The sequence below is a fragment of the Pelodiscus sinensis genome, chromosome 1, assembly GCF_049634645.1.
Source record: "Pelodiscus sinensis isolate JC-2024 chromosome 1, ASM4963464v1, whole genome shotgun sequence".
In the NCBI taxonomy this organism is placed as follows: domain Eukaryota; kingdom Metazoa; phylum Chordata; order Testudines; family Trionychidae; genus Pelodiscus; species Pelodiscus sinensis.
In genome coordinates, this window is record NC_134711.1 from 321,944,113 (window position 1) to 321,968,870 (window position 24,758).

Genomic DNA, 24,758 nt, shown 5'->3' on the forward strand with positions numbered 1-24,758 from the left:
TGGGTGCCTGTGGTCTGCTGGGGACGGTCCCCAGCAGACCACAGGCACCCGGACTGAAGCCGCAGCCGCGGGGGGGTCCCACGCCTCTGAGGCTTTGCTCTGGCAAAGCCTCAGAAGCGCGGGAACCCGCCCGGTGCCCCTGGTCTGCTGGAGACGGTCTCCAGCAGACCAGGGGCACCGGAGCAGCTTACGAACGGGGCTTTCTCGCCCCGACCTCCGGGGCGAGAAAGCCCCATTCGTAAGTGCGGATCCGACATAAGTCGGATCCGCATAAGTCGGGGACTGCCTGTATGTACCAAATGTGAGCTACTTAGCAGGGGTGATATTAATTTCCCTCTATATCATGTATTACTAATATAACACATTATTCATAGAATCACTGAGGTTAGAAGCCCATGTTAGATCACCTAGTCTGTAACCTTTTCATCTTTCAATTAACAGCAACAAAATGTAAATTGCTCTGCATGTCCAGATAAAGGAATTAAAATGTCATGCTTGCAGGTTATTAGAAGAATGCCAAAATTCAAGATGTCAGTTACACGTTCAAGTTCCCAGGCAGTAGGATAAGGCTGTTGTATTAAGGGCTCTAGTGCTGTAGGGAAAAACGGATGTTAAAAAGCACTTTTTTGGGGTTGGGGGAAGGCAGCTCTCTGGGAGCCGGTGCTGGCGGGCAAGGGTGGAGTTTTGGGAGGGCAGGGGCAGCCACCGTGCACACTGGGACGTGAGGGGAAAGTACTTGCATTCCATGATTTGCTGCCCCCTCTCTTCACCAGCCAGGAGTGAGAGGCATGCATGGAATCCAAGTACTTTCCCCTCACTCCTTGATAGTCCAGGGAACAGGCTGAAAAGCAGGCTATGTCCTGGTATGCACTGCTGCTGCCCCACCCTGCTCTCCCGAAATTCCACCATTGCTGGTGGGGAGCCAGTTTTTAAGCCTACTTCATAGAACCCTTTCCTCTCCCCCCACGCTGCTGCCTCTGATACATGGAACCTGCTTAAAAGCTGAGCTCCCTGCCAACACCTGCTCTCCTCCATTGAGTCATCAGTTAATCATTTAAACGAATACACTATCACATCCCTACAGGAAAATAAAAATTGTAATTGAAATTGCAACCCAGTTGATAATGTGCTTTGCAAGCATGATTTTAGCCAGTTATCCTCCGCAGCTCACCTTGCTTATTTGGCACTTTTATGATAGAGCTCAGGGCAATTCCTTGGCTGCTCGCAGCCATGCAGAACACCAGGGAAGGAGAGACAAAGAAAAAAATAATCATGATACAGGCCTGTGGGAGCTGCATCAGCAGTTCTAATGAGCACAATAATACAGGAACAAAGCAGATCTTTAAGAACACCTTAAAAGGATCTGAGCACGCAGGGGTGGATGTAAAGAACTTGCCAACACAACACACATGGGCGTGGAGGGGTCACACACAGATTCATGGATATGGGCAACCTTGGCCACACACAAGGTGCATCTCCTAGGTAGCCCCGTGGACCCTGGCAGCTCAGCATGGGAGCACTCCCCGTGGCTGCTGCATCTACCCCCGCGGGAAGGCTGGGGCAGCAGGGGCCTGAAACTCCCTCCCACCTCCCAGATCGCTCTTTTCAGCGACGGACTTTCCCTCCCGCCAGCGCAGCGCAGCGCAGAGCAGAGGAAATAATAGGCCACGCCCCCACCCTGAGGTATGCAAATCCCCCCCTCTCCTCAGGGCCGCTCTAGAGCGAGATGTGCTTCCCCCCGGCAAGGCCGCCCCGCCCCTAGAACGCCAGCCATGCTCTGATTGGCTAATGGCACCGGGTGGGGCGGGAATCCGGAATTAACCCCGCCTGGCCCAGGCAGCGGGCGAGGGAACCGATTTGCTGCGGAACTGAAGGGGTGAGGCTTTGGGAGTGGGGGGGAGGTTACGCATTCCACCGGACTCTGGAGCGCGGGGACCCGTTTGCCTGACTGACCTCCCCCCGCTTCCTGCCGGGATTCTGCGGTTCGGGCCGGGCGGCGGGCGAGGATGCGCTCGGCGCTGGGAAAGGTATTTACCCGGGGGGAGGGGCGTGGGGAGGTTGTTACACGTGGGGGAGGAAGGGGCGCCGAGGAAGGTGATTGGGGGGGTTGGGCACGTGGGGGGTGCCGGGGAAGGTGGTTCTGTGGGGGGACTGGGCCAGGAGGGGGCTCTGGGGAAGGTGGTTCCATGGGGGCCGTTGGGCATGGGGGAGGGGTGCCAGGGAAGGTGGTTCCATTGGGGGGCTGGGCACTGTGGGAAGGATGCCCTGGAAGGCAGTTGGGGGGCAGGGAAGTTATTGAGGAGGCTGATCATAGAGCTGGAAGAGACCTCAGAAGGTCGTCAAGTCCAGCCCCCTGCCCAAGGAAGGACCAATCCCAACTAAATCAACCCAGCCAGGGCTTTGTCAAGCCGAGACTTAAAACACCTCTAGGGATGGAGACTCCACTGCTTCCCTAGGTAACCCGTTCCAGTGCTTCACCACCCTCCTAGTGAAATAGTTTTTCCTAATGTCCAACCTGGACCTCCCCCACTGTAACTTGAGACCATCGCTCCTTGTTCTGCCAACCGTCACTACTGAGAACAGCCTCTCTCCATCCTCTTTAGAACCTCCCTTCAGGAAGTTGAAGGCTGCTATCAAATCCCCCCTCGCTCTTCGCTTCTGCAGACTAAACAGACCCAACTCCCTCAGCCTCTCCTCGTAGGTCATATGCTCCAGCCCCCTAATCATTTTGGTTGCCCTCTCCAATGCATCCACATCCTTTTTGTAGTGGGGGGCCCAGAACTGGACACAATACTCCAGATGTGGCCTCACCAAAGCCGAATAATGACATCTCTGGATCTGCTGGCGATGCTCCTCTTAATGCAACCTAATATGCCATTAGCCTTCTTGGCTACAAGGGCACACTGTTGACTCATATCCAGCTTCTCATCCACTGTAACCCCCATGTCCTTTTCTGCAGTACTACTTAACTGGTTGGTCCCCAGCCTGTAACAATGCTTGGGATTCTTCCATCCCAAGTGCAGGACTCTGCACTTGTCCTTGTTGAACCTCATCAGAGTTCTTGTGGCCCAATCCTCCACTTTGTCTAAGTCACTCTGGACCCTGTCTCTGCCCTCAAGCGTATCTACCTCTCCTCCTAGCTTAGTGTCATCGTCAAACTTGCTGAGGGTGCAATCCATCCCCTCATCCAGGTCATTAATAAAGATATTGAACAATACCGGTCCTAGAACCGAACTTTGGGGCACTCCGCTAGAAACCGACCACCATCCTGACATCGAGCCGTTGATCACTACCCGCTGGGCCCGGCCTTCTAGCCATCTTTCTATCCATCTTACTGTCCATTTATCCAATCCACAGGTGTTTTGGGTGGATGTTAGATATTATTGCAGAGAAGTGGAATTGTGTCTTTATTAAACCATGTGTAGCTGGAGTAAATGGGAAGGTAAATTATATAGTTCAACATAGTTAGTGGAGTGATATCTGGGATGAATTTAGTCAATATTGGGTGCCTTAATATCAAATTGTTGGAATCCACGTGTACAAAAGAGAAATTACAGTTATCTATCTTTCTGTTACTCTGTCCCATTTTGTATTGTAGCAGTGTACTTAGAAGTGATGATTTGCTTTAGGCCAATAACAACTGGTTGGGAAGTTTATTGATACATTATGAAGTTACTGAATTTTGTTAAGAAAGATGCATTCCAAGATGAGTAAACTAAGAACTGATTGCTTTGAAAACCTTCTTGTTGCTTTTCTTACGTGTTTGTGTTCTAACAGTGTTGGTTTGTTATAGGTGCTATGCCTAGGGAAGGAAATGTTTCTAAAACAGGCATTTGCTCTTAGCAGGTAAGGATTCTGAAATCTGACTGAGCAAACGTAAGATTCAAGATAACATTTTTATACCTTGTCTCTCTTATTAACAAGCCCAGAAAGCTTATAAAATTAAAAAATCATTAGGGCTGTCAAATGACTAAAAACATTAATTGCAATTAATCATGTGATTAAAAAAATTCATCCTGATTAATGATGCAATTAAACAGTAATATAATACCATTTATTTAAATATTTTGATTGTTTTCTACATTTTCAAATATATTTCAATTACAACACAGAATACAAAGTGTACTGTGCTCCCTAAGGATGTTAAGTAATGCTTAATTTACTAGTCGAGTTGTCAATGGAATTTTCATCGACTAGTCGATAGGCACTTCTGCATTCCTCCTTTGAAATGTACAAGAGCCCCAGGTGGGTTCAGAAAAGGGCAACTAAAATGATTAGGGGTTTGGAACGGGTACCATATGAAAGGAGGCTAAAGCGGCTGGGACTTTTCAGTTTAGAAAAGAGGAGACTGAGGGGGGATATGATAGAGGTCTATAAAATCATGAGTGGTGTGGAGAGAGTGAATAAAGAAAAGTTATTTACTTGTTCCCATAATAAAAGAACTAGAAGACACCAAATGAAATTAATGGGTAGCAGGTTTAAAACTAATACAAGAAAGTTCTTCTTCACACAGTGCACAGTCAACCTGTGGAACTCCTTGCTAGTGGGAGCTGTGAAGGCTAGGACTATAACAGAGTTTAAAGAGAAGCTATATAATTTCATGGAGCTTAGGTCCATAAAAGGCTATTAGGGGATAGAAATGGTGTCCCTGGCCTCTGTTTGTTAGAGGCTGGAAATGGATGGCACAAGACAAATTGCTTGATCATTGTCTTCGGTCCACCCCCTCTGGGGCACCTGGCGCTGGCCACTGTTGGCAGACAGGATACTGGGCAAGATGGACCTTTGGTCTGACCCAGTACGGCCATTCTTATGTTATGTAACTCTGTGCAGCTCAGGGCCAGCAGGAAGTCTCCGGTGGGGATTTTTGTGCACTTCAAAGCAGCAGCTCAGTATGGAGCCCGGAGTCAGTAGGGGACTCAGAATACCCTGCTGACCCCGGGCTCCATGCTGTGCTGCTGATTTGAAATGCCACATAGAGCCTGGGTCAGCTGGGGACTCCCCTTGCTGACTGCGGGTTCCACATGGCATTTCCCCAGAACTCCTGGTCAGCTGGGGACTTTCCAGCTGATTGTGGGTTCCGTGGAAATGCTGCACTGGAGCCCAGGATCAGCTGGGGAGTCCCCAACTGACCCAGGCTCCATGTTTGGCAGTGCCACACAGCTGATCCCTAGCTCAGTTGTGCAGCACTGCCCATTTGAACGCTGCCTTGGCATTTTAAAGGGGCAGCTGCATAGGTGCTCTCTGGCTCAGCTGTGCAGCACTGCCGCTTTGAAGTACCCCTTCCTCCCCCACCCTGCTTTGCTGCCTGTATCTGATAGAGGCAGCAGGAGTGGGAGAGGGGGAATCGACTAGTTGACTGATTATCCGATAAGCATTTATCCGATAAGCATGTGCATGAAACAAATATCTTTCAATGCCGGATAAAAACGTGGCGGGAGAATGCCTGTTCTCACTTTCAAGTGTAAAAAAGAAGCAAGCAAGCAAGCAACAATATTTCCTGTAATTGTAAGCAAACTTAATTGTCTTATCAATTGGCTGAAGAAGTAGGACTGAATAGACTTGTAGACTCTAAAGTTGTACATTGTTTTGTTTGTGAGTGCATTTATGTAACAAAAACCCCTAATGTTTGTAAGTTACACTTTCACGATAAGGAGATTGTGTATTGCTGTACTTGGATGAGGTACATTGAAAAATACTGTTTCTTTTGTTTACCATTTTTGCACTGCAAATATTTGTAATCCAAAATAATATAAAAAGTGATCACTGTACACTTTGCATTCTGTAATAGAAATCAATATATTTGAAAAGGTAGAAAAACATCCCAAAATATTTAATTTCAATTGGCATTCTGTTTAAGTGTGATTAATCATGATTAATTTGAGTTAATTGCATGAGTTAACTGTGATTGACAGCTCTAAAAAAAATCACACAGCTGAAAAATAGTATCAGACAAAGGAAAACCATTGAGATACAGGGAAAGGAATGTTTCAGATGACATCTGGAACCTCTTGCAATAGCACGATCTGTAGAAGAGATGATTCCTTGCACCATCAGTGTAGGAAGAATGGTCTCTCTGATCAGCTGAATGGGTGTCAAACTCAGAATCCCTGGGCCAGATCTGGTGTGCGTTATGCATTTATAGCTCATATGCCATACTCAAACTGTGCAGAATCTAAACTTAAAACAGAAAGAAGAAAGCAGACATGATCTTCCAGATGTAAGTGGGGTGTGGGAAATAAACCAGTGTCATGATGTCATAAGAATATGTCTGTCTGAGTTTGCAGTGAGCTGGGTAACCTACTTATTAATTTGATCACAGCATCAGTTCTAAAGCTCCGTGATGGTGTTGTAATGTCAATGTTAATGTATCACTGTAGCAGATGGAATGTTTTGGCATGGGAGTGAAGTCTTCCCGCGGTGGGAATTGAGAGTTCCATTAGAGAAATGCAAGAATAAATAAAACTTTTAGTTACTACATAAAAGCTATTATTGGCTCCTTGATTGTTGTGATTGTCCTGCTGATGTCAATGAAGTCTGCACTGTGGATAAAGCAGAGGTTGCCATTCAGCTTCTGAAATAAGGAATCTCTCTCTCCCTCCCTCAAGGGATTTTGACACCCCGAGTCCAGTGGATGGTGCACCGGACTGTGGTTTGGGATATCTGAGGTCACTTTTCAGCTCAACCCCAGACTCTGTGTGTGCTGGAAAAGTCATTTAATCTGTCCTGTGAGCATAATGCTACTCTAAGCAATGGGGTGATGTGAGGATAAAATCCATTAATGGGTGTGAGGTATGCAGATAATGCAGTAATGAGAGCCATAGTTAGGTAAAACTCTCAGCCAGTTTCCACACTCTGCCTGTAAAACCTGCCACTCAAGAATGACTCTCCATTTAGAGACTGAAATTCTATATAGTACTTTTATAAATGAAACAACAGCTTTTAACTTTCATCTTGGCTTTTCCTTTAGCATAACAGCAGCCAGAGGGAGCCCCATCTGTGCTGTAGGTAAGAACTTGCTGTAGATTTTGAATATAATACAACAAGGTTTTTAGTGTATCTGATATTTTAGCCCTCATGTTGCCTTGCTGCTTAATTCTTTAAACCAAATTTGAGCTTAATGATGGTGTTAAAATGAATTATTCAGCCAGGCACCAGACTAGCATTCAGTCGCACATTTGATCTGATCACAAATCCTCCTCTTGTTCCATTCCTGGGACTCAGCTAAGCAGAGTGTTCTAGTGAGACTGACTTTATGTTGTGGAGAAACATCTGCTATAGACTGTGGGCTGTATTCACAAAGAGATGTGGGCATGGTGATGCTGAACAGCACCACATTTAACTTGTAGGCACCTAAACAATCCCTGGGATTCACAAATGTTAGTGTGGCATCTCAGCTCTGTGCAATGTATGGGCAGAAATGTGTATGGGCAGAAATGCACCTTGGAATGGGAGTCACAGAAGCCAGCACACTAAACAGCTCTCCACCTAAATGGTATTTCTCATTGGCTAAGGAGAGGGGTGTATTGAAGCTTAGGCTTATCTGGTAGTTGAGTTGACTATTTGCACCCCCCCCCCCGCCTCTGTCTAAGAGGGAGCAGGGGAGGGAGCAGGAGCCGGTGCTGGGGGGAGCTGGCTTAAAAGCCAGTTTCCCCCAGGACTGTCTCCACAGTGCCGCCTGCCCATCCTGCATCCCACTTCACCCTGCTGCACCCCTGGCCTCGAACAGAAGCAGCATTGGAAGCTTTTTGCTGAGGCCTGGCTCATGCCAGGTTCAGGAGCTTCTCCTGCAGCAGCTCTGCAGTTTAAATGTAGTAAGAGCTGGACTTACTACATTTAAACTGCAGAGCCACCGAAGGGGTAGCTCCTGGAGGTTTCCTCCCTTATCGACTAATCGTGTAGTCGATAGAAATTTTACACGATTAGCTGATTACTTGTTTCCTAACATCCCTAGTCCTAAGCCCCGCCCCTCTTGCTCCTAAATCCAGGTTGCAGGGAGTCACTTCTCTCTGCTTGGGATTCTAAGCTGCAAACCCTATTGGGGGCGGGAGGGGGGGAGGGGTGTTAGGTGCCTGCCCCATTTTTGGAAAAAGCTGGAGCAGGGAGGGGAGAGGAAGAGTACCTGCCCAGTAACATTTAGGCCGGTGGTAGGGTACTCTGCTGGGATGTGAGAAACCATGGCTCAGTTCCACCCTGTGCCTGATGAGAAGGGATTTGAATGGGCTCTGCTGCTTGTCTGAGTGCCCTTGCCATGGGGCTATGTTCTTGTACTGGGCTCCCTTGATCTCTTCTGTTGAAGCTCCCCACTGTGGAGTGCTCCAGCCCCGGGCTAGAGAGTCATTCTTATGCTTGTGTGCGCACTCTGTCCCAGTCATTTTTTTTTTCATCGTTTATTCCCAGGGGAACAGCTCCAACCGAAGAGACTGAGAGAGCCCCATATCATACTGTCCAATAGACTGGGGGCTAGGGCACTCACCTGAGATGGCAGATCCCTGTTTAGATTCCTTTTTCCTCATCAGGCAGAGGGGGAAGTTGACATGGGGTCTCCGACATTCCAGGTGAGCACCCTGACCACTGCATTGTAAGTTATGAAGGAGTCTTTCTCCTCCTGTTTCCTTTTCCCACCTTTCCCCTGCAGCCATTTTCTGTAAACTGGCCTATAGGGCCCTGGTCCAGTGGATGAGCTTTGGGCATGCTTGCTCGATTGAGTACAACAGACAAGTAGTGAAGTGGAGGAACACTTGTCTTCCTCTGGATTGTGCATCGCTTTGGGGCTTGGATATCTGGGCACCTGGTGTGGAGCTGCAATGCGCATGCTCAGAAGCAGAGCCGTAAGTGCCCAGAGGACTTTCACTGCAGAAGTGTAGATGCTGAGTAGGGATGTAACCGGAAGCCTGGCAGGCAGGAGGCCTACTTCAGCCCGTCTGGGTCCACTGCACCGCAGGCTTAGGAGTGTTCCAGCCTGGCTGGGCCTGCTATGCCATGGACCTGGCCCGGCCAGAGCAGCCCTCCACCCGCAGCAGATTCGGCCTGGTCTGGCAGGAGCAGCCTGGGCGTGGGGCCACTCCTCCAGCTGGGCCTGTCATGCTGTGGATGGTAGGCTGCTCCAGCTTGACCAGGCCTGCTGTGTCACACTGCAGTCGGGCTAAAATCCCCCCTGCCCGCGAGATCCCAGTTAACTGGTTAAATGGGATTTTATATCCCTAGTGCTGAGTGAGTTTATGCCACAGACCTTGGCAGCAGCTGAGGGTTTTTTGGTGATGCCCAGTGTGGCCTGATTTTTGAGATTTCATGACTGAAGTGGCAGTCAAATACCTAAGTCCTTTTGTGAATCTAGCCCAATGTTCCCAGTCTACACTGGGTCAGGAACTCTTAGTGGAACCAATCTTAAACCCAATTTAAGGTTCCATTTCTACATATCAAGATCTACTGTGCTGATGGATTCTGTTACAATGTAGTAGTCCTCTCACATGATTAAAAGACCGGATCCATTACTGTTTCAGCACTACCATCTTGCTCCAGCCCTCTCCACGCTGAACCCCTTGAGTTTCGCTATGCTAGGGGTTCCTTCCGTTTCTCTGCTTCACTCTACTGTGGTCTGTCAAGTCATTACCCTTTCCTCGTTTGTCTTACTCAAGCATAGGACAAGACAATGGGACAGACGCACCCTTATTTGTTGCACATATTTACTCCCTCCCCAGTTCACTTAACTGACTTTCTATGGTGTGTGGGGTACATGTATTATGTTTATAAGAAGCACACGGGATCTTTTCGGGGGAAAAGGCAATATGCCGTGTTTATTGAAAATACAATGGCAAAGCAGTTAGCATATGCTTACATAGACACACACAGAGTCCCACCACTTGATGTTATATTTACCAGTCCATGGATTGATCATGGGCAGAGGAGTGGGGAGGTCTGTCAGTCTGGATCTATACTCCAGTCTTGGCAGGGCGTTCCCCAAAGTTTCATGGCAAAGCAGTCCCTATTTGTAGTACAGGCAGTCCCCGGGTTACGTACAAGATAGGGACTGTAGGTTTGTTCTTAAGTTGAATCTGTATGTAAGTCGGAACTGGCATCCAGATTCAGCCGCTGCTGAAACTGATCAGTTTCAACAGCGGCTGAATCTGGACACCAGTTCTGACTTACATACAGATTCAACTTAAGAACCCCAGGCGTCCCCAAGTCAGCTGCTGCTGAAACTGATCAGCAGCTGATTCCAGGAAGCCCGGGGCAGAGCAACTCTGCCTCGGGCTTCCTGTAGTCAGCCGCTGGTCAGTTTCAGCAGCGGCTGACTTGGGGACGCCTGGGGCAGAGCAGCTCGGGTGCTGCTGGGTTGGTCCAGTAGCGCGGCCGCTCCTCGGCGCTACTGGACCAACCCAGCAGCACCCCAGCTGCTCTGCCCCAGGCGTCCTGATTCAGCCACTGCTGAAACTGATCAGCAGCGGCTGAATCAGGACACCTGGGGCAGAGCAGCTGGGGTGCTGCCGGGTTGGTCCAGTAGCGCCAAGGAGCGGTGCTGCGGGACCAACCGGCAGCGCCCCACCTGCTCTACCACAGGCCCCGGGCTTTGCTCCACGTCTCCCTGGTCTGCTGGGGGGGGGGGGGCACTAGCTGCGTTTCCTCCCCCCCCCCCCCCCCCCCCAGCAGACCAGGGAGACGGGGAGCAAAGCGGCGGAGGACCCGGGGCCGGACCCGCGGCCGCTTCCAGATGAGCTTCCGGGGAGCAGCTTTTCTCGCCCCAGAGGAGGCGGGCAGCAGGACCAGGCGTCCCGCCGCTCCAGTCCTCTGGGGCGAGAAAATCCCCGTTCGTAACTGCGGATCCGACATAAGTCGGATCCGCGTAACTCGGGGATTGCCTGTAGTTTTTCTTCATTGGGATCATTAAGTTTTACATCGTTATGCTGTTTTTCTGATGGATGTTTATCTCCAGTTGTATCTCTTATTTTTGTTCTGCCATGCTAAGCTGGTTTTGATCACAAATACCCCAATTGTCCCAATTGATACATGCTTGCCCTTTTCCCTCAGCATCTGGGTTGCCTGCCCATTTGCCCTCTTTCGTTATGTCATCCAGTCCATTGTTGGAACCTTCCTTTCAGTATCCCTGGTTCAGTGGTGACCCTCACCCTTATCTCTCTCACATTCTTTACTCTCACACATCATAAAAACAAGAACAAGGGTTACAAACAAAATTTCAAGAAAAAGCAAATGATTACATTCTTCCACTATATTATAAGCTCTCTCTGTATTAAAAAAACCTTTTCCTGCAGGACGACAAAGTGATGTCAGTATGTCACTCTGCATCCTGCAGGAAAAGTTTTCGTCTTGCCTCCCCTCTGCCCTTAGCCATGCTGCTTTTCCCCTCCTCCCTTCTCCACAGTGGCTGTAGGGGAGGAAAAAGACTAGAGACTGTCCAGGGTGAGCAGCCCCAGGCCAGCCAACCTTGGCAGTGCTAAGGAGAAGCGCTCCTTCAGCAAGCAGCTGTTACAGGGCCAGGCCAGGTGGATAGGGATCGCCCCACTTGCTCAGACAGCAGCTTTGTGATTTGCGTGCTCAAGACTCTCTGCACCCTGTCATACTACAGCACTGAACCTGAGGTGGCCTGGGGCCCACCGCCAGAACCCCCCAAAAGTTCCCACCCTTGCCATTAATAAAAACAATGTTGAAACCTTTTTGTGTTGGACATAATATTTTACTTTATTTAAAATTAAGCCTGGACAACAAGGCTCCAATCGGGGCCCAGCCCTCGTCTGGTCGTAACGTCCTGTCCCCAGCCTCGATCCTGGCTGCAGAAAGAGCTGGTGGCCCCCCTCCTGCTGTGGCATGGGTAGGGAGAGAGGCCATGATCTGGCTGTGGCGGACGAGGGTGGTGGGGTGGTGAACGTAGCAAGCAGGGGGTGCAGCCTCCTAGTCTACTTTAAAACTAAAACCAAAATAATAACCATAATCTAAATTTTTCTACAATAATTCTAAATATTTTCTACAATAACTATAAAAATCTAAATCTATTTCTACTTCAAAATAATTTGGCAAAGTATACAACATAAAATATCATTACAATAAAAAATAGGATTTTTCCTATTACATGCCTAACTCTGAGTAACCTACACTGTAGACTGGGGCAGGGGCATGTCTTCTATATGAAGCATCTTGCTCACCTGTGGCCCCTCTAAAACAGTGGTTCTAAGACAGGGATTCACAGAGGTCTTCCAGGGGGTACATCAGCTCATCTAGATATTTGCTTAGTTTTACAACAGGTAACCTTTAAAAGCACTAGCAAAGTCAGTGCAAACTAAAATTTCACACAGTGATTTGTTTATACTACTTCATATGCACTGAAATGTAAGTACAACATTTATATTCCAAAAACAACAAATGGTCTGGTAGCACTTTATACACTAACAAAACATATAGATGGTATCATGAGCTTTCGTGGGCATAGCCCATATGGTAAAAAAGCAAAATGAAGCAATCTTTCAGTAATAGGGTGCTGTGGCACCTTTTGTATTTTTGTCTGATTTTTGTAAACAAGTAGTTTTTAAGTGAGCTGAAACTAGGGAGTATGCAAGACAAATCAGACTCCTGGAAGGGATACAGAAGTCCAGAAAGGGTGAGAACCACTGCTGTAAAATAACTAATGGCAGACAGACGGACTCTCTTCTTCCAGGCTTCTGTCCCACCTCTCCTCAGGAGATTCCTGGTTGCCCCTATCTTCCATACTTGCACAGCTTTGTCGGGAGAGGAGCTGTCTGACCTTTCATTGAAAGCTGTTTTGTTCTTTCTCTTTAAAGGCAGCATGACGCTGAGCTGCAAGAGACACTATAGGTCCCAGCCTACACATGGCATTGGGAGGTTCAGACACCTGCTTCCAGTTGAGGTAGGCATTTCACACTCTGGCAGTGCTGGCTTCCAATCTATTAGGATATGTTTATAGACTAATTAAAGTATTGGTGCTGCTAATTCTATGGGCTGCTGACGATAGAAGAAAAGAGTATGTTGCTTTCCTTTTGCTGCTCCCAGAGAAATATCCTAGTCAAAGCACTACAAAAATACATTCTGCTGTTCATTACTTCTTTATTGAAGTCTCTTAAGTGGCTTGGCTAATGGAAACTTAAGTGTGTTGAATTTAACCAAACCAATCACAAGCAATTGCTAAATATTAGCAAGTAAAGTCTCCGACCATTTTAAACTGTTTACTTTTCTTGGATTTTGGAAGGGAGACATTTCTGGAAAAATGACACAATAATTCATCTAGACAGGTGCCTCAGAGGCAGAGGCTGAAACAGAAGCAGTTTGTTCCAACTCCTTAGTTCCTTCTGGAAGAAGTAGTTTATCATGCTAAGCATACATTGTTCAGGAGAGTGTGGTGCTTCTGTAAGGTCTGCCATTGCAGGACCTCAACCAATTAAGCCTCAGAACACTTCAATAAATTAAGTACTCTGATTTTACAACCAGGAAAAAATGAGCACTGAGAAGCCTTGACTTGCCCAAGGTTACTCAGAAATCAGTGTCAGAGGTAGGAATACAGTCCAGGCTACCAGTCCTCTGTCCCGATCACTACTGAGTATGACTCTTGTATAGTTAGACATTTCCAAGAATGCTGAATGGTATTATGCTTTCTTACAGGTTTCAAAGAAGAAAAGGGACAAGGTACAGATGAAGGAGATTAATGTGGGATCAGATCATGAATATGGAGACCTGAACATACAGATGACTGCATACGACATGTGCCTGGTGGAGCATTATGCTCAATATGTTCATAAACTCTGCAACCGATTCTCCATTAGAGTAAAAGAAAGGTATACAGACCGCCACTGTGTGTGATCTGTGTGCGTCTGTGACACAGCTGTGTACTTTGGTCTTGCTGGGATACAGCACAGAAAGGAGAGCCGTGAAGGTGTTGCACAGACAAGAACACAGAGGCCTTTGTGACATTTGTGTGTGTCTGAATTTTCCTCTCTTCTGTTCTTTGTCTCCATGGGTTCTCCTCCGCCCTCAGTGAGAGCTCTGTTCAAGTAGGAAAAAGGTGTGGCAAGGGCCCCTCTTCCCCAAGCCACCACTGGGTAGGCCTCTTACTCCTAGCCCCAGGGGTTGGGGTTTTGCAGCGGGTCTCAATGGTAGGGAGCCCGACCACGTGCCCTCAGGCTCCCGCCCTAGCTGCCTTTACCTAGTGCTGATCCAGATTTCTCCCCCTCCCCCTTCCCCTTCCTCTCGTCCTCTCACACTCTCCCCCAGCCTCCAACTGCTGAGGCTTTTAAAGCCCTCAGTCAGCCAGCAGAGAAGTCAGCTGGCCCCAATCAGCTTGAGTCAGCTCCCTCCCAGCTGCATCTAATTGGGCTGCAGTTATCTGCTATTTTTTTCTGCCAGGGGTTATTACCCTTTTGGGCTGCCTTTTCCCCGCACTCCTTGACCCTGTTGTCATTTTTTGTCCCCCGGATTCAGTTGAACATGGGTTCAGTGTCCCTCCCATAAGGTTGGGGAGGGGCTTTTAGAATGTGGGCGGGCTTCACCCGCCCACCTTCCCATGATTTCAAATAGGCCCCCCTCTCTGTAGTAGCTCCCTGACCTGACCCTGTCACAGAAGGGTTGCTAGATGGTTTCAGCAAAAATACCGGACACACTTGACATTACATCACAATCGACATTACATCTTATTTAGAAAATACCAAACATTTATATTTTCTCAATTTGTTTCCCGAACAGAAAGCTCAAATACTGGACTGTCCAGTTCAAAACCGGACACCTGGCAACCCTAGGAAAAAGACTGGCCATTTAGATTTCAGGGAAGAATTACCTCTCAGTTTTCAGTCAGTGGAGAAAGGGGCATTAGCTAGTGGTTTGAGCATAGGAATGGGAAAGGGGAACTTCTGAGTTCTAATCCTGGCTGCTTCATTGACTTGCTGTCTCTCTGTGCAAGCTTTTCCATCTGCAAAATGTATTGACTAATGCCTGCTTACCTCATAGTTCTTGAGGATGGCTGGATGTGGGTAGAGTTCTTTGAAGATGAAAAGTGGCATAAATATAATTAGAGTCTTAGCCCTCCATGTGTCTTTTCCACATGTTGTGGGGTGTTGAAATGCCCTATCTCACTTCTTTCGGTTGTGCTGGATTCTTTTCCTTTTGCTACATTTCACTTTTGTTGCAGATTTTGTTCCTGTACATCTGTTGCGTGGATGGATCGTTCTTCCCTGCCCCACATTTAGAGACAAGCTCCCTTTTCACCAGTCTGCCTTGGTCTTTTCCTCATCTAAAAGCTCTGACAATTGCAGAAGCAGCATGGAGCTTGGATCAGGCAGAACAGTGGGCTTTGTCCTACATATTGCTTTTTCTGCCACAGCTATAATTTTCCTAAAAATAGGACGAGTGAGCCTTCAAGGTCTGTATTTTTGCTTCCTGAAGCCATGGAAAGGCTTGTCACAAGGCAGCTTTTGCAGAGGGGCTGTCCTGCACTTGTTCAGTTTATAAATAGCAGAGGCTAGATTGAACTAGATGTGGGAGGGGAGAGTTGTAGTTCTTCTTCTCCAGGGACCCCAATATTGTCACTAGGATTTATGCTTTCACTTTGTTTCTGTCCATGGGGGTAGTTAGACATGTGATCTGCTGCAGCATTATCTGAGCCTGTAGATTATTTGTAACAACAGCTCTACGATGTGTGAATTATTCCTGCTCATCCAAAAATGATATTCACGCTGGATGCTAATAACGACATTTAACATGTGAACTTTAACTATTTCCCTGCTGTCTTACATTGGGGATCTGCAGACACAATATCATTAAGGAAATATTCTTTGAATGTATTCCTTGTCAGATCCATACTAGTCCCGCTCATCTCTAGTTTAGAGTCATGATGCCCTCCTTGAGATGGAGGGACAGAGTCTCTTATAACTGTGATTCCAATATCAGACCTGAGAAGCCAGCGTGCAGCTGTACTATTCTGAATGGGTCTGTGGATCATGTAGCAGGGTGAGTGACTTCTGCAGTGTCTTTGCAGAGGCATTATATTTGGAAAGCAATAGTTACAGGTAGAAACCAAGCCATTTGTGACACTTCAGTGAGGGAGATGTGCAAAGAGTATCTGTGTAGTTTTGACCAGCCACTGTGATTATAAGTGCTTGATTCCTTTGGGCCTTCATGATGTTGCCCAAAGGACCTGTCATAGCTACTATAAAAGAAAGTTAACGCACATGGAAATCTCTCTCCGAATGCTGTTTAATGTGTGCATAGTGCATAATGCTCACTGTTTTAAATTCTATTTAAAAATGCAAAGAGGTGAATTGATTTCTTTAGACTCTGCATGAGGTGCTGCATCAGCAGTTATGGAGTTTAAAGTCCTGCATGCATAGACCAGTACTGATGGTCTCATTCTATACTGTGGATGCTCAACAAAATGAGGCTTCTCACTAACAAATTTCTCATAATTCAGTGAACAGCTGTCAAATGGCACAGAGTTAAATTAAAAGGCTCTTGGATCCTGGATATCCAGTAGAGGTTAGGCTAGATGATCGTATGGTCCCATTGGCCTTTAAGGTCTGTGGGTCACCAGTCCCTTGAATAATCCAGCTCTCTGTTAAACAATTGAGACCCACAGATGCTAGGAAATTTGGATGTTTTCTGCTCACATGCACCTATGAATATTTACAGGAAGACCCCGCGTCCTAGATCAGTGGTCCTCAACCTTTTGGGGCTGTATACCCGGTGCCAGCGCCACCCATGCGCTGCAGTCCCCGAGCTGGCGCCTCTCCTGTGCCGCACGCTCAGGAGTGGGGCTGCCCATATGACATGCGGCCGGGGCCGGCACCAATCCTATGCCGTGCGCCCAGGGGCGGGGATGCCCATACACTGTGTGCCCGGGGCTGGCACCGCTGCTGTGCTGCTTGCCCAGAGGCGGGGATGTGCATATGCCGCGTGCCCGGGGCCGACACAGCCCATGCACCGCATGCCCAGGGGCAGGGCTGCCCATGTGCTGCATGCCCGGGGCTGGCTCTGTCCCTGTGCTGCGCGCCTGTGGGCAGGGCCAGCCCCGATCACTCGGCGAGCGCACAGAAATGACCCGGCGGGCGCCATGGCACCCACGGGCACTACGTTGGGGACCATTGTCCTAGATTATTGCATCATGAGCTAGAGAAGGTGATTCTTACACAGATTGTTACTCGTATTGCCTGCCTGCCTTGACTGAGGTTAAGACTTCATTGTGCTAGGTGCTTGTACATGTAGCAAGAGACAATCTCTGCTCCAAGAGCTTACAGGCTAAACAGACGGGACTGACACCGTAGGTGAGAAGAGATCTATTAGCCCTTTTTGACTGAGGCCCAGAAATATTAAATGGTTTGATCAGGGTCACACAGTGGCTGACCTGGCCATTGAACCCAGATCTCCTGAGTCAGAGTCCAGTGCTTTAACCACGGGATTATTCTCCTTCCTAACTGAATTGCAATATAAACAGTTCACACTGGGCCAAATTCTGTCTCATTTACACCAGCATAAATCCACAGAGTTCAGTGTTGTTACTTTGGCAATTTGGCCAAGTCTCTCTCCTCTGTACGTACTAGGCCCGTATTGGTGAAAATGAAGCATTTCCAAGTGGCATGCAACACCAGCTATTTCTCTGACATCTAGGGCTTCTGCTAGCATCTTCCATGCCACCAACGATTCTGAATGCAGTCCCAGCAGCCTAGAACATTACTAGGAAATTACCAGACATTTATGTAAGGAGAGGGAATTTTATGGGAATATTTTATTCTTCTAACTATACTCTGATCATACCTAGCATAGTGGTATCTGAATACTTGCACAGTACTTATTATATGCATGTATTTACTATCCAGAAATATTCTAATAAACAAGCTTTATAGTGCACATTCAGGTCAAAAGTAAAATTTACACGCAAATAGTCACAGTGCTAGTGAATCTCAAATTGCAGAGCTAGAATCAACAACAGTACAATCTTTGAAGATCAGAGAACTACCCACTTAAATAGGCCATTTGAAATTTGCAAGGCTGTTGGTTAGGCCCTGCACACAAATCATTGAATCAGGGAACAGAAATCATCTCATGTAACCGATCAACCTATTAAGTCTTAAATTGCAGCAAGGGAGGTTTAGGGTGAACATTAGGAAAAACTTGCTAATTGTTAGGGTGGTTAAACACTGGAATAAATTGCCTAGGGAGGTTGTGGAGTCTCCATCTGTGGAGATATTTAAGAGCAGCTTGGATAGATCTCTATCAGGGATGATCTAGATCAGTGGTTCCCAACCATTTCGGCATTATGCCCCCTTTTTGATTTTTGAGACCCCCCCCCCCCGCCCTGCAGCAAAACTTGTCGAGGGAAAAACAAAAAGGAACTGACTGGTGCTGAAAAACAAAAATAGCAGCAAAACTTAGGGGGAGAGGATTGACCCGGGGGGGCTGGGTCGCCTCCCCCCCCCCGGAATTCCTTCATGCCCCCCAGTCTGGGAACCCATGTTCTAGATGGTGCTTAGTCCTGGCGTGAGGGCAGGGGATTGGACTCGATGACCTCTCAAGGTCCCTTCCAGTTCTAGGATTCTATCCTTCTTAATAGCCCCTGTGAAAGATACAGCTCAGTGACTGCTAATGAAAATAAAAACTAGGTACTGGTATATTAGCTGTATATTAGATGATGTTTGCTTTAAATCTCTCCAACAAAGGCATTGACTAAAGTTCTCTTGTGTTAGTGTTTGTGGTTAAGAGAGCTTCTGGGAAGCAATAATGCCTCTCCTCTGTGTCTCGTAACACAAATGATTATACAGTCTTGCTTATGCCAGCCCCAATGCAGTCTGTCTTGTTTGCATAGTTCATTTCTCATGAATGCTTCATTTCCTGCTATGTTCTCTTCTGCTGAAACTTCACTGGTTTCTTCATTTGCCCCCCTCCCTCCTCCAATTGCTAAAGGCTAAATTGTTGTTTCTACAGCTATGCAATGCCCACTAAAACCATGGAGGTAATGGTTATGCAGGAACATGGCTCCAAGCTAACCCTCGATGCTACTCTTACAACCCACCAGCGAGTTGTTCAGGTATGAAATTTTATTTGCTTGTAAAGACACTCTCCTCTTGTACAGTACTTTACATCTGAGGATCTCAAAGCACTGTACCAAGATGAACTAACTCTCTAACTAGTCGACTATCTAATAAGTAGAAGCTTATCAGATAGTTGACTAGTGATGCAACTAGTCACTTCTCCCCCCTCCCCTTGCTGCCTCTATTAGAGGGGCAGGGCTCTTGATACAGTTCAAAGGTAGAGGCGCCCTTATAGACTAACTAATTGAATAGTCAATGGGATTTCCATTGACTGTTCGATTATAATCTAGATCTACACCCTGTATGAATGTATCTCTGCACCTACTAGGGATGTTACTAGGGTAGTGCCTCTTCACCTGATAGGGATTAATCAGCAACTCGAGTACTTGATGGAATTTCCATTGACTAGTTGATAATGGGGGCGCTCGCTATCCCACTCCACCTCTCCCTTTGGAATGTACGGGAGCCGCCCATGGCTCTTGTATATTTCAAAGGGAGAGAGGCAGTGGGAACCCACGCCAGCGGGCAGCAAAGCAGTCTCCACTAGTGCAGGTTCCCCTCTGTGCTTCTTCCTTTGAAATGTACAAATTAAAACAAACAGAAGGAAGTTTTTCTTCGTGCAGCGTACAGTCAACCTGTGGAACTTCTTGCCAGAGTATGTTGTGAAGATCAGGACTTCAACAGGGTTCAAAAAAGAACTAGATAAATTCATGGAGGTTAGGTCCATCAATGGCTATTAGCCAGGATGGGTAGGAATGGTGTCCCTGGCCTCTGTTTGTTAGATGATAGAAATGAATGACAGAAGAAGGATCACTTGATGATTCCCTAGTCTGTTCACTCCCTCTAGCGCATCTGGCATTGGCCACTGTCGGAAGAGAGGACCTTTGGTCTGACCCAGTATGGCCTTTCTTATGTCCTTAAGATACCCTGCAAACTAAAGTTACATACATTAGGCTAGAGTGCTTGGACTGCAAGGGTTGTCTTTGGGCTTTGCCTTGGTTTTGCATTGTAATTGCCATATTTCTTGTGTCACTTTGTGTTTGCCTTTTCTTCTGCAGCATTTTGTTTGTTCTTTCAGATCAGTGGTTTGAGCTCAACGCTTGCCCCAATACTCTTGGAGATTATTCAGAGTAACCAGCCTGAAGGGGTCCATCTGTCAGTGAAAGAGGTACCATTAAATTTCTTGATGTCCTCACATTTAGAATCGGGATGCAAAATCCCGGTTAATCTGTTAAAGTCATTGGCAGATTAGGAATCGAACCCAGAAAATCTAGCTCCAAGAGCCCTCTTGTAACTACTAGATCACCCTTCCTCGCAGGAAGGGGGTTGTGTTTGCTTTCTGCAGTAGCTCATTCTCACATTCTGTTTCACCAGAGCACTGAGGTTCACACTCCTCACTTGGGCTCTGGGTATATAGGACTTTTGCTGTGAAGGGGTGAAGAAAATTTAAGCCCTCAAGACACCATACATTATATGTGCTTGTCCTTGTCCTTGTATTACAAAAGCAAATCAGCTCTGGGAAGCTGTTTTTTCAGGATAGTTTTTGTGGACCACGAAATATGCATTGTCCGTGATGCTCTCTGCATCCATGGACTACATTAGCCTTTGGTAACCCACAAGAAGGTGTGGAGCTCCAGATGGTCTTGTGAAGTCCTGAAGAGATGGCAGCTCTACAATAGTGCCTGGATGCTAAGGGAATGGGAATTATCATAACAATTAAAGGACTGAATCAAAGGGCTTTGGTGAGATTTGGCTCAGGCCCTAAGATAGGTAGATCTTCCATTTCCTTCCAAGAAAACAGACTGTATCTGTCTCTGAAAATGAACTTCAGCTATCAATGCAAATTGCAGCACTTGACCATCTCCATGTGTTGAATGGTTGCCTATTTTTTCTGCTTATTCCTAACTTATCCATCCATAATAGCTCATGATCTGCAAACCTCAGAAGCTAACTCACTGCAGCACAGTGGTTCAGGAAGCAGTCTCTAGCTGGGCACCGTTTAACTGCAACAGCTTCCAGATGGTGGAACAGTGGGGTTAAGGCAGGCTTACTCCTGCCCTGGCCCTGCGCCACTCCTGAAAGCAGCTGGCATATACATGGCCCTTATATGGTTCCCTATTACTGATCAATGGTGCTACAAGCATGGTGTCTGCAGGCAAGGACAGCATGTGGAGACCCCTGCTCTGCCTTTCTCAGGGGCTACAGGGACATGCCAGCCACTTCCAGGAGCAGCAATTACAATAGGGAGAATGACTCCAGCCATGACAGGTTAGGCATTTTAGAACTCACTATGAATTCACTAAAAATTACATTTCAGCATGAGAGAAATGAAAATTATGAAAAGCACAGACCAGCCACAAACCAAAAAATAACCCACTTTGCAAGAGTTAACAACCACCCCCACCCACTTATGTGTTAGGTCGGGAGAGGAGAGGGAAGGACAGTGTGTGTTTGTGAGAGTGACAGAGACACACACACTGTGTGAGAGTGGCAGAGATTTGCATTGCCAAGCTCCCTCTGTTCCCTTCTCTCTGTGTGGAGATGGGGTAAAGAAGGGGGGGAGGAGGGATGCCCTGACATCAGCACGCCCCCTTCTCCCTCCCATACTGTACATAGCAAGCAGGAGGCTCCCAGGGGGCAGCTCCAAGGCAGAGGGTAGGAGCAGCATGACAGTGGGTGGAGGGGCAACTGAAGTGCCAGTGCTTGATAGCTTCCCGGCCAAACCAGTGAGGATCGCCTGTCAGTGGCTCCTGGATCTACGGTTAAATCCCAATCTATTGGTTGGTGACCACTGGTTTAGTCCATCTTAAGTGAGAGGAGAATCAGACCCTCAGTCAGCAGTTTCAGTTAAGTCCCTGGTAAAACTCCTTTTAGAACACATTTTGTTCAAGAAATATAAATTCTCAGCTCTCAAAAGACTTATTACCTCTGTGTATGATTCAGTCTCTGCACAAAGATTCATGCCCGAATATGCAATGGATTCTAAAGAGGGTGTGATTCAGGGCAGGGGTCTGAGAATTAAAGCCTTTGAAGGCTATTCCTTCATCTGCCACTGATTCACTATATCCTTGGGTGAGTCTCTTAATCCCTCTCTGACTTCATATCCTCATCTGTAAAACACTGATTCTGAGCCTGTGTTGTAGCAGTGATGTAATGCTTGCTTTGTTTATGGATGTAAAGTGCTTTGAAATCCTGGGATGAAAAATACTCCAGATGAGTTAAAACTATTATACTAGAGATTAAAATATGGAGTTACTGAGCTACAGTAGCATGACACATGAAGCTCTGCTTGAAAGGATTCCATCACTGTGAGGCTAAGTATAATTGTCAATGTTTACGGCATGCCCAAGCCAGAACATTGGTGCTACCTCTTCCAGTATCAGGATATAGTTGCCTTGCTGTTACTTTGGAACACGATCAAGACTAATTCCTATTTTTTTTAATTTCTCCCCTCCTACCCCCCAGCATACAGAGGCAGACTTCATGGTTCGATTAAAGACTCGACCGGAACTTGAAGAGCTGAAAGCGCAAATGAGCTGAGCCAAGGTCCAGCTAAAACCATCCAATTCATTTCTAAGCCGTGTTTGTGACGCTGCAGCCTCCTTTAATTGGCTTCTGGTGACCTTCAAAGGCATCTCTTAATACTGTCTTATTGATATGTTTGTTGCTTGGAAAACGTTTCCACTGTGCTGTTAAGGAGCTTATTTTAATGAAGTCAAATATACTCTTAGAGAGAGTGGCAGCTGTGAGGTGATGAAAAGGCTGGATTGCGTGTCTGATTCCTTCTGCCCTGTTCTTGTGTGGGTGCCTTTGCAATGTATTGGTTTAGAAATAGAGGGTCCAATCCTGCAGTCTTTGCACACGGCAGTCTAGAACTCAAGACGTGCCTTTAGGTCCCACTAGGGTTGTAATAGTGTAGTCGATTAACTGATTAACCGATGAGCAAAAGCTTATCACTTATTGCTATAGACCAGTGGTTCTGAATCTTTTTGATACTGGGGACCAGTAAACCCATTCACAAGCTTTTGGAGGACTGGTAATGTTTATTTGCATATTCATTAAGCAAATGATGAATATGAAAATAAATTGTTTCTGGTCCTCCCAAAGCCCCCCTTGACAACATGAGTGGGCCCAGTCGGCTGCCCTGGGCGGTTTCCCGACCCCAATCCTGAGGTGTCTACTTCACCCCCTGTCATGGCTCCTTCCCCACTCTGGCACGATAAATGCAGAAGTAGGGGCCAGCAAAAGTACCCCAAAACCTTATTTATCAGGCTTTGGTATAAAACTTCCCCCCCAAAATCTTAACAGCCTAGATTTTGGGAATAAAATCTCCGTTGCCACCACCCAAGTAATAATAAGAAACCAGGGGAGAGATCACTTGGGAAATATCACCCCTAAAGTAAATCCAGGACACAACAATTAACCAATACCAGGTTAATAAAAAGAAAAGAGCAAAACTTTTATTATCACCACAATATTCCTGTTGCAAGTATAATGATCAGATGAAAAAGTAACAAAGTAATACTCAGGGAGAAACTATACCATGCGCCTAGAACTTGGTTACAAAGGAAAGCCAAAACATTTTTTTAAAAAGTGCACAGACAGCAGCAAATCCCATACCCAAACCATAAAACAATAAAACCTAACAGATTTATCTAAATTTTAGCCTACTTACAGAAAGTGAAGAATTGGCTCTTAGGGTATGTCTATACTACATGCCTCTGTCGCCAGAGGCATGTAGATTAGGCTACCAGACATAGTAAAATGAAGCGGCGATTTAAATAATCGCCGCTTCATTTAAATTTACATGGCTGCCGCGCTGAGCCGACAAACAGCTGATCAGCTGTTTGTCGGCTCAGCGCAGCAGCCATGTAAATTTAAATGAAGCGGCGATTATTTAAATCGCCGCTTCATTTTACTATGTCTGGTAGCCTAATCTACATGCCTCTGGCGACAGAGGCATGTAGTCTAGACGTACCCTTAGAGACAGAGACATGTCTGTCTCCTCAGAAGCTGGAGGGAATTCCCCAGAGACAAAGGAGAGGGGGAAAAACAAAAATTCCTTTGTCCCAGTTTCAAAATCCTACCTACATTCCTATTGGCCACTCCACCTGGCTAGGTAAGGGACATAGTTAACCCCTTTGTTCCCAGACTGCTGGTTAACCCTCATGATCCTGACACCCCCATTTGGGACCGGTAAGATTAGAAGGTCCCTCTCAGGCCTGCTGGGTGACTCGGCTCATACGGGCCCTGGAGGTCGGGTGAGTAGCCCCATGTCCTCTTCCCCCTGTTGCTCCTGCATTCGTGGGTAAAACCGAGGGCCTCACCTTGCCCTGGGGCATATCGCTGGCCCTACCTGTCCGGCGGGTTGTTCCGCTCTTTATCCTGGCCCCAATCCCGGCCACTTTATCGGCCGGCACTGGCTCCCCCGGCTGCATCCGATGCCGGGCATTCTGCATCGGTGTGCACGGCGCCTGGCCTTCTCCCTGGGTCCTAGTGCCTGCCGGATCTAGCCCCGCCACCTGGGAGCATGCCTGGCAGAGATGCCCTGGTAGCGGTCTCTCTCCCAAGAATCGTGCACGAACATTTTTCTGAGGACTGGTATTTTGTTTTCCTAAAGACCAGTGCTGGGCCGTGGACCACACTTTGGGAAATGCTGTTTTACGATCTCTGCTGCCCTGCAGGCATGCGCCCCTCCCCTTCCAAAGCTCCTGGAAGTATCTG

The 24,758-nt window shown here is 47.1% G+C and overlaps 1 protein-coding gene across 3 annotated transcripts; it reads left to right on the plus strand.

Annotated features, from left to right (window-relative positions):
* Window positions 1-1,885: 1,885 nt before the first annotated feature.
* MRPL48 (mitochondrial ribosomal protein L48) lies at window positions 1,886-22,794 on the plus strand. 3 transcript variants are annotated; one of them, XM_075919574.1, is made up of 8 exons: window positions 1,886-2,027; window positions 3,794-3,846; window positions 6,968-7,005; window positions 12,789-12,874; window positions 13,624-13,796; window positions 18,928-19,030; window positions 20,113-20,202; window positions 22,500-22,794. In XM_075919574.1, the coding sequence occupies exons 1-8, from the start codon at window positions 2,007-2,009 to the stop codon at window positions 22,572-22,574; spliced, it is 639 nt and encodes a 212-aa protein (XP_075775689.1). In that variant the 5' UTR covers window positions 1,886-2,006; the 3' UTR covers window positions 22,575-22,794. The 3 variants fall into 3 exon arrangements, with proteins under 3 accessions (XP_075775689.1, XP_075775690.1, XP_075775691.1); XM_075919575.1 differs by having other exon boundaries at window positions 1,999-2,027; window positions 3,778-3,846; XM_075919576.1 differs by lacking the exons at window positions 1,886-2,027; window positions 3,794-3,846; window positions 6,968-7,005 and adding an exon at window positions 8,416-8,555.
* Window positions 22,795-24,758: the final 1,964 nt, after the last annotated feature.

What these genes read in the sequence shown, in the direction of transcription:
- MRPL48 (XM_075919574.1), top strand. Translation starts at nt 2,007, where the DNA reads ATGCGCTCGGCGCTGGGAAAG. An exon ending in GACACCTGCTTCCAGTTGAG is followed by an intron (nt 12,875 to 13,623) that starts GTAGGCATTTCA and finishes GCTTTCTTACAG; the next exon opens with GTTTCAAAGAAGAAAAGGGA. An exon ending in CCCACCAGCGAGTTGTTCAG is followed by an intron (nt 19,031 to 20,112) that starts GTATGAAATTTT and finishes TTGTTCTTTCAG; the next exon opens with ATCAGTGGTTTGAGCTCAAC.